This window comes from Cyanistes caeruleus, chromosome 5, assembly GCF_971803275.1.
Source record: "Cyanistes caeruleus chromosome 5, bCyaCae1.hap1.1, whole genome shotgun sequence".
NCBI lineage: Eukaryota > Metazoa > Chordata > Aves > Passeriformes > Paridae > Cyanistes > Cyanistes caeruleus.
In genome coordinates, this window is record NC_141705.1 from 36,322,312 (window position 1) to 36,332,172 (window position 9,861).

A 9,861-nucleotide genomic window follows, 5' to 3' on the forward strand; every position below is an offset into this window, starting at 1 on the left:
CACTGTTTTTGGTTTTTACCTTCCTTCAATTCTCTCCTGCTTCCCAGAGGTTCACACATCAGTGCTGACTGCTGCTATTTGCACCTGAATGTTGCACAGGGAAATGAAAGGAAAAGGCATTGCAGCCTAGGAAAGAAAGGGCAATTCTAAAAAATGTTACCATGTTCAAGGATTAGAATGAGGGATTCAAGAAGACACAGTAAGAGGAACTTAAAAGAAGTACAGGCCACCATAGAGCAGCAAGCAATTAGTTTATTATAATAGAGAGAAAAAATAAAAGAGCAATTTGTTCTCTTGCAAAGAGGCATGCTTATGCAGGGAGAAGCATGCTTAATTCCTGATTAATACAATTCTTTTTAAAGCATCATCTCTTAATTGCAAAAGTAGCCATTTTTGTTTCAGTAATAATGTCTGCATGCAGCTTGATAAGAAAAGTATTTTATTCCCACAAGGGAATCCATGGGTTTTCAGAAAATAGGAATTTTGTGCTATAAAATGCACCTGGAAGGGAAGCACCAATCTATCTCAAAAACAGCTCACACTATTTTGGGTTTTTTCAAATTTCAGACCTGCTAATTCAAATTATATTTCAATGACTAAGCAAACATTCAAAACTATTTGATCCCAAGCAAGGGGAACACAATAAGGATGCTTATTTGAAAAACAAAGGTAGAACACAAGTTCTACAAGACATCAGCTCTCTCCTCCATGTCTTTGTACAAATATTAACAACAAAAAAACTCTTTTCCCACAAAAGCACATATCTTCTCCACAAGCTCCTTCACAGAGGAGGAAGCTAGAATAAGCTGATAAATTGACTGGAAGTTGGTTAACAGTGCTCCAGTTTTCAAAAAGGACAAGAAGGAGGATCCCAGAAACTACCAGCCCATCAGTCTCATTTCAGTGACTGGTACAGTTGTGAGTAGATTATTCTGGGAGGTGTTGAAAAATGCCTGAAAGACAACACAGTCCTCAGTCACAGCCAGCATGGCTTCATGAAAGGAAAACCTGCTTGTCAAATCTGATTTCCTTTAATGACAAGGTAACCCAAGTAGTTGATCAGTGGAAGCCAGTCAATGTAATCTTTTAGGATTTCACTGAAGTTTTTGATATCCTCTCTCAGTATCCACATGCACAAAACATCCATCACACAGCTGGAGAAGCACCTGGGTGGGGCAAACCTGGACGTATGTACAGCCTCCAGCTGTGCCTCCCAGGGTCCCTGGGTTATACACAGGATTGTTTTTATACAATTTGTTATACACAGAATTGAAGTTCCCAGCCTCTTGCCTGGGGCACCTCTGCCACCCAGAGCTCCCTGCACTTTATGCATTCCATAGCACTGTCCAGGGGAGCACCAGGCACACCAAGGGCAAAGGGGGGGACTGTCCCACTCTGCTCTGCCCTAGGGTGGCCTCACCTTGAATATTGTGTCCAGTTTTGAACACTGAAACACAAGAAAGACATTAAACTATTAGAGAAGATCCAAAGGACAGCCATAAAAGTGGTGAAGGGTCTTGAGGGGAAGCTGTATGAGGAGCAGCTGAGGTCACTTGGTCTGCTCAGCCTGGAGGAGACTGAAGGGAGACCTCTGTGCAGTCACAAATTCGTGTGAGAGGCAGAGGAAGGGCAGGCACTGATCTCTGCTCTCTGGTGACCGACAGGACCCGAGGGAACGGCCTGATGCTGTGTTGGGGGAGGTTCAGGCTGGATATCAGGAAAAGGTTTTTCACCCAGAGGGTGGCTGGGAACTGGAGCAGGCTCCCCAGGGAATGGTCACAGCACCAAGCCTGACAGAGTTCAAGAAGAGTTTGGACAGCTCTTGGGCACATGGTGTGACTCCCAGCGATAGTGCTGTGCAGGACTGGGGGCTGGACTCGATCATCCTTGCTTGTCCTTTCCAACTCAGAATATTCTGTGATTCTATGTTGCTAATTTTAAACTAATCCTCCAGAGCAGACATTTGTTTTCCATACTTACAGAGTAAATCTAGTAATTGAATGTAACTGTTGCCAGACTTAAAGTCCTCTCAGATTATATGGCCTAGTTACTGTAAAAAGCATTCTCTCAGCCTCCCCCCCTCCCAAGGTAGAAGTCAAACCTATTAATGTAACAGCTTATCCTGCCCTATTTCCACTTGGCAGTCTCCTGTAATGCTGATTTAATATCTGACAAAAATAGGACAAAGACGCTGTCATTTTTGATTAGAGAACGTCAGCTCAATACAAGCAATTTTAACTCTGCTGAGCTTGGGTTAGGGAAGGTGAATGCTGTTTGGCCATGTGGAGAAAAATCTACATATCTACTTCTGGATAATGCTGTCCTCCTGATGACCCAATGAGTCTTTTGCAATAACGAAATTTACTAGCATCAGAATTTCTGCTACTTCAGCTTAGCCATCCATATTCACCAGCTTTAAAACTGAGAGTTAACTATTACCTAGAATTTTATTTAAAAGAGGAATTTATTACATGCTATTTTCAATGCCCCACTATTTGGCCCCTAAGCAGCACAAATTACCACTTCTGTTTTGTTTTTTTCCCCCAAAACCACAAATTACAGCCTACCCAGTCCATGGTGTTGATCCCAATCTCTGTGGTGTTACAGTTTATTCATTAAAAGTACTGCACCAGACTAATAGTTTTACCTGTGTGATCCCCAAAACAGACACGACTGCTATGTTTTTGCTGCATTATCTTACCTAAGTGTGCAGAGTCACCTTTCAGCCTATGCTGAGGACCCTGCCAAATGTTCCCTGGATACTCTAGATGCCTCTTCTCCTGCAAAATGGGATTCTTGCAAAGCAAATGCCAGTCTCAGCTTAAGATCTTTGATTTTTCAGCTGTTGTGTTCTTTTACATTATTCACAAATGGTAACACTTGGGGCTAAAATGGGACAAAAGGAATCCTGTCACATACATAAAAATGGTGCAAAACTGCTCTTTAAAGAAGAGTAGACATATACATAATTAGAAGTCTTGAGATAATGAGTTTTTTTTCCAAACTTAATACAAAGGTTTTTGAATGATAAGAGGGCTCAAGAAATTTTTAATACAATTTAAATATGTATACTAAATTGGACATATCATATAGGCTTTCTTTTTTTCCCCTATTTCTTCACAGTATTTGCTCTGTGGTCATTGATTCTGCAACATAACTGGAAGCGCTTGTCAAATGATTTTCCTTTTAATATGATAGTGATTGGGGTTTTTATATACTCTCCCAAGGGTTATAGATTTTTACAAGCTTTTACAAAGCAAATTTAGATAAAAGCACACATTAAAAAAATTAGCATTTAATATCTCAAAACATTTTGCCTGTTATTGTTGCTAGCAACACAAAAGATTAAGAAGTGATGGTTACTTTCTACAGCAGCAGTACTTTGGCTATAGCAAACTCATTACCTCGCTGCACACAGTCTTCAAACCAAACTTGTTGAGCAGAAAAGGTTTGCCAAGGTGTTAATTTCTGGTGAATGTCACACATGAAGCAGTGACTTATTACAGCTCTGACTGTAGAAGGCAGTGTGGCCATGTGTAGCCCTGCACCTGTACAGAGCTTTTCAAACCCAGCAGATGAGTGATTGTGTTCAGCTTCCAGATAACACCAGAGTAGCAGAACTGATGCAGTGTCCTTTGTGTTGGTGTCACTCAATTACAGAAAGGCAAACCGGTTAAATAAGTGACCAATGTATAGATAACTATACAAAGCAATTGGAGAGAGATTATTTTGTCATTTAATCACTTAAGTACCACCATGCATTACATTTTTTCCAAGTTCAGAAAACTCGAATCCATTCAGTACTGAACACCACTGTCCCTTTTACATCTGTTTTTTTATCTTATTTCAATTCCTGCCTTTCCTACAGTAATGATATCAACTACAAATTCCTGTGTCTCAGTTTCTGTTCTAAGCACACTTACTCCTTAAGGGAAAGCAAACAATTTCCTCTGGGATTTCCACACAAAGAATCTAATTTAAACCACAATAACACTTCAAGTTCAGTCTGCAACTTGTCATTAAAATCTCAGTGACAATCAGGCCAAGGTATACAGGATATTAGCAGTTCTTAAAGTGGGGGAGAAGCGGTGTCACCAGAAAGCTCAGGAAATGTCCATTCAGCTTTTATTTCTTCTTTATTTTCACCTAAAGCTTCTGCCTCCACATCATAAATTCCCCATCTTCTATTGGCCATGTGGGAATTGTAATGTTTAAACTTGGCAGTTGGTGAAGGCCCACAGCCCCAGCTGCAAGATCATCATCTGGTTTCCTGAACCAGAGGGATGTGCTAGAACTGCCACCTGACCAGGGCACTCAGCAAAGGCTCCTCTCCCTGTCCAAGGGCAACCACTCTTCCCCCACTCTAGCACGGCTGCCGTGACATCTGGCAGCAAAGACAGTGAGCTGTCCTGGCAGGGAGGCGGGAGACTGACCTCACAAGCTCCTGTTAAGCACATCTGGTACCCGACACATGCACAATTTCAGGCGTGGTAGGAGGAAGGGGTTCAAGTACACGTTGAAAAACCCCTGCAACACAGTCGAGGAAGTCTGAGAACTATTGATAAACAAGAAAGGCCTAAACAAAATCCCTGTAAAGTCATGTCACTTACAGAAAATTAAATGCCTTCAATATATGGCAAGTCCATTGGTGGCTCAGGTGTAGTGGCTCTGGAAAATGCTGAATTTACTGTAATGCTTCAAATCTGAAGCACCAGATTCCCAGATACAAGGCCAAGCAGCCTGTGCCAAATTTTCAGGAAGTTCTCCTCATTACACTTGTGAGCAGGATAGACTATGGAATTTATTTTGTGGGTCTAGCAATCTCATCACTACATTTCTTCATTTCTGCCTTGTGCAAGGTCAGGCACACACTTCCAGCAAATCTTTCACTATGTTACTAATCTCCCTCTGGACTCTAGGAACACACTGGACACTCTTCCTTACTGTCCTTCACATAGACAAATGAATAGGGTCATTTGTAATTGGTCACATTTGGAGAGTTAAAGTTGACGTACAGTACATTTACTCCTTTAAATAAGCTTTCAACTTTTCAGTAACTAATCTTTCTTTACTGTTTCAGCCCATTGGTTCTGCCTGCTGTACTACCTACTCCTTGACAACAGCAGCTTTAAGGCTGTACCTCTGAGGCTGATCACTAGCAACCCATCTCGCTGGAGAGCAACAAATACTGTAGCTGGGGTCCCTACAGCAATCTTGTTAGGATGAATGGCCTCAGTGGTGTGATTGGCACATGGTGTGACTCCTGAGGTGCCCTGTGCAGGACCAGGAGCTGGAATTGATGATCCTGATGGGTCCCTTCCAACTCCGCATATTCTGTGATTTTGTGATTCTCAATAATTTCCTGCTGTCTCTAGAACTGTGACCCCTTGATCCAGAAGACCAGAAGGTATCAGAAATCATCCAAAAGACACAACATGGTAATCAAATCAATGATTCTACATAATTTTTTTCTCACAGCCATAGAGATCCTACCTAAATATTTGGTAGTCTTGCAATCCTCACTCTCAAATAGCAGCTATCCTTACTTACATAAAAGCAGACATGCATTTAAGACTCTGAGAACAGACCTTAATATATTTTCATTGTTTCGATTTCATTTAGATCAGAAACTGAAAGTTCTTAAGTGTCAGTTAGTTTATTGTCTTTAGATATTTCTGATAGTGCAAATGAATACTTAAAATCTCACTCCAAACCCCGCAAGCACTTTTTCCTCAAATAGATTCTCAGAGGAAGTTCCAAGCGGGGTTACCCAGAGAACAGTTCTGTCCTCCCAACTTCTGCATGTGCATGAGTGAGAATCTTCTATTGGAAAGAAAGGCATTATCTCCAGCTGTCTGTATTACTGTTATTACCACTTTGTTCTCATTTCCTTCCACGTCTTAAACTACCACTTCTCCACTTTCATTTTTTGTTTTGAAAACTCTCTGTACATTAATCATTTTTACTTTCCAGAAGATCTCTGAAATATTTTAAATCAGTAAAAAGAAAAAAAAGGTAACATGATATTTGAAAGTATTTTTAAAGGTACATATTTATAACACTAAAAGATCTTCTGCATTACCTATTGTCTGATGCTGCAAGCAGGAAAACATTGAAGGTTATAAAAAAGAACAATACAGCAAATCTTTTCATCTTTGCATCTTTAATGCTTTGGTGTTATTAAAAAGTGCCCATGGTTACAATGCAGAGAGGAAAAGGCTACTGCCTGAAGTTAGCTAAAAAAGCTAAATTCTATTTTAAGCTCGTACTGTCTGACAAGGAATTTCGTATTTGTTGGTTAGAGCTTTTAGCACAAGAAAAGGGAGGAGGGTGTTGTATGGGAAGATTTATCTGTCATCTTTATCTTAACAAACTTTTGGGCAACTGACAACAGAGCAAACACACACATTGCTACAACTGAACAAAGAGCACAGCACTGCATTCCTGAGAAGCAGTTAAGATTAAACTCCCACTTTCCTTATGCTGAGGCTGTAGCAAGGCACACGCTGTTCCCAGGTGTTGCAGGGAGCACACTCCAAGATACAAGCTCAGCTCTGGGGTCAGCTCTGCCTCTCCTAACACAATGCAGGGGATGCAGGCCCTAACCTCTGGACATATTCCTGGCCTCTGACAGCTTCTCAGTAATATGCCAGAGCACTGCCAGCAGGAAACACAGTCATATGTTTACTGTTTAACTCATATCCTTTACCTGAGCAGCTTCTGAAGTGGAAAGCACTCCAACCCAAAACATGAATTTAGTAATAACAATAACGTTTCTCAGAAAATGATTGAAGCAGCATGTGTTACTCTCATATATATATATCACAATGGCAAGTAAACAGCTGATCTAGCTAATGAATCAGATATTCTGTTTAGATTTCATCTTTGACAGTGTTTACTCAATATAATTGTATTTGTTCTCAACAAAGACTGAATTATTTCCTGAGATGGCTGTCATGGATATTTCCTCCTCCGGTCAAGACCAGGTAATCAAGACAGAACACTGCTTTATCAGGGGCAGGACTGTAAAAACTCTTGCAATTCCTTTACTGGTACACAAACTCGCTAAAAAAGACTTCTGAATTAGACCTCACATGTGAAGGGAAGTGGATATAAGGGTTCAGCCCAAAGGACTCTGAGCAAAAGCCTTTAGGCTCATGAGAAAGGACCGCATGATGCATTACAGCACCTGAGTAAGCTGATACAGCACAAGCATACCAGGGCTACGGTACTTCAGTGGTCACCCCAGAACAAGCACCTGAAGAGGGTCACTGCCCTACACAACAACCACATTTTTGTTCCCCAATATTGTCCCTTTGAACGTCTGTTCACAGTCTTTTCCTGAGCAGGAAAAGTAATTTGACCGATTTTGATGCAAAATGTCTACTGCCTGACATTTTCTTTGGAGGTATACAAATAAATTCCTGAAGATTTTTCCACACAGAAAATCCCACGTTGTGTCTAGAAGAACAGATTACAGAAATTTCACCACTTAATAAACTGCTTATCTTCAAAAAAACCGCTATGGCCTATTATCTCAGCAGTAACTGCCAAAATACAGCAAACTGTAACAGCTTCAGAAGACAGAGCATCTGCTGAAGGAGTCCAAAGTCATTTCCAGTTTTCAAAAACAAGAGTTCTGTCAGCTCACTTGCCTTACACAATTTTCCAAAGCAGCCCACTAGAGAGGACCAAGATCATTAGTGAACACATAATAAAAGATCCTTCTTTAAGATAATCACTGGAAAATTTTATGACTTTACCAAGATTATTTTAATCTTGGCTAATCTTACTTCAAGCAGATCTCCTTAAGTCCAGTTATGTTCCTGAGCTCTAAAACATCTGGTGAAAACGGAAGAATTACTTTGACTCCTTCTAAGACCCTGGTGTCAAAGGGTCAGATTATTTTCACCTGACTAATACAAGGCCATGGCAAGGCTCATACTGCAGATTTGTCCGTCTGACCGCCTGAAGCATTTCTGGAAGTTAGCTGAACCTCGCATATCACCTGTGCTCCCACCCTTTCGGCATGGGAGACCTGCACCACCAGCTGGGTAAATCCAGCGCCTTTTGGCTTTCCGTGCTCTGCTCTTAAAATACCCGATCTGCTGCTTCTCCTCGGCCAAACCTTCCCTTCGGTCACTAAAGCGTCGGGAAGCCGATCCGCGGCAGCCAGGTGAGTTGGCGAGGGAACACCTGCACCCTTTGTTGAAGCTCTGGGGGACCTTAGCAGGACACTTACGCAGGGAGCACCGGCGCGGTAATTTGGGGACGGAAAGCCCCCAAAGGGAAGACGATCCCACGCGTTTGGGGTGCCCGGGGAGGTCCCGGGGAGGGCAGGCCCCCGGCGGGACGCTGCCCGCAGCACCGCGCCGGTGGCGGATAGCGGCGGCGCGCTCCCGGCGGGCGGGGGGGCTGCGGCGGCCCCGAGCCGGGCGGGGCGGCGCGGACCGGACCTCGGCCGGGCTCGGCCGCCCGGGCACCCTCGGAACGCGGCGCCCCCGGGCCCCGCCGCGGGCAGCCCCGGGACGCGCCGCCGCCCGGGCAGGGACGCCGGCTCCGGGGGCCGGATGGGGCCGGCCCCGCCGCTCCGCGTTCCCCTCTCGGGCCTGCAAGGCTCCGCAGGCCGCAGCCCGGGCAGCCGCCCCCCGCCCGCCCGCAGCCGCCTCCGGTCACATCCCGGGCGGCGGCCCCGCCACCCGCTCCGTCGCGCCCGCCCCGGCGCCCGGCGCGGCCGCGCACTCACCCGCGTCCGTCCCGGGAGATCCGGCTCTTCGGCGCGGGGCGACAGCGAGGACCAGAGCAGCAGCAGCCCCAAGAAGCTGCCCGCCAGCAGCACGGCGCGCAGCAGGAAGCCCAGCTTCAGCCGCATCCTCCCGCCCGCCCTCTGCCTCCCGCCGCCGCGCACGCAGCGCCCGGCCCCGCGCACCGGCCGCCTTCCGCCCCCCGCGGCACCGCACGGCACGGCCCCGCCGCTCCCCCGCCTCCCCCGGCCGCCGCTGCTCTCCGGCAGCCGCCCGCCTGCGGAGGCTGTCCTCTCCCCGCCGCCGCACGTACAAACTTTCTTTCTTTTTTTTTTTTTTTTTTTTCTTTTTCTTCCTTCCCCCCTCTTTTTTTTCTGCCTCCCCCGCGCCGCCCCGGTAGGCTGCGGGCTGCTCGCTTGCCTCCCCGCCGGGCGCCGCGGCCGGGGTGATGCGGAGCAGGAAGTGGGAGCCGCGGTTCCACGTGGCCGCCCCGCACCCGGGCGGGAGCGCCTCGCCCCGGGCCGCCGCTCGCTCCTGCCCCCGCCCCGGGCGTGCGCTCCGTGCACCTGCTCCCGCCCGGAGCGCCGCCAGCAGCCCTCCGGGAAAACGGGGAGCGCTAGGACAGCTCCACTGGGGCTTGGGATTTCCCTGTTGGGTGGGCAGCGCTGCTCGGGCACCGACTTGTAAGGTGCAAACCTTTGACTTCAGGGGTTGTCATGCGGGCGTAGGTTAACGCAGGCCCGTTAATTGTTGTGTGCAGCCTGGGCAGAGTAGAACTGGAAAGTCAACAGATTTTTCTTGGGGATAGCCGATTAAGTACAAGATTACAGAGATGCTATCAGCCCCAAAGCTTGTGTGCTACTTTGTTACTAATTTTCTGCACTAAAAGGCATCCTATTTCCTCCTTTGAAAGAATGGCACACGTGCACGCACACACACACACAGCAAACCTGATAATGTAAGCTCTCCAAAAACCAGAGCGATGCAAAAACAGTATTTCCAATGTAATACTACTTTTGTCTTTTCTGTGTATTCCGTACTGTACCCTTGCTCCGATGTTTTTCTGTTCTATTTCTTATGTGCGCTGGGAAGGTATCAGATCCACGGATTTTAACAT

General features: G+C 45.8%; 1 protein-coding gene and 1 long non-coding RNA gene across 3 annotated transcripts in view; one reads left to right on the plus strand and one right to left on the minus strand.

Moving 5' to 3' along the window:
• GALNT7 (polypeptide N-acetylgalactosaminyltransferase 7) overlaps positions 1–8,932 on the minus strand; it is a 70,154-nt gene extending 61,222 nt beyond the window's left edge. For both annotated transcript variants that reach the window (XM_086890288.1, XM_086890289.1), the window contains exon 1: positions 8,747–8,932. In XM_086890288.1, coding sequence (XP_086746414.1) covers positions 8,747–8,872 — 126 coding nt within the window. In that variant the 5' untranslated portion in view covers positions 8,873–8,932. The remainder of the gene's footprint in view (positions 1–8,746) is intronic.
• LOC147653044 (uncharacterized) overlaps positions 7,563–9,861 on the plus strand; it is a 78,123-nt gene continuing 75,824 nt past the window's right edge. The window contains exon 1 of the long non-coding RNA XR_015287174.1: positions 7,563–8,176. This is a non-coding gene — a long non-coding RNA (uncharacterized LOC147653044). The remainder of the gene's footprint in view (positions 8,177–9,861) is intronic.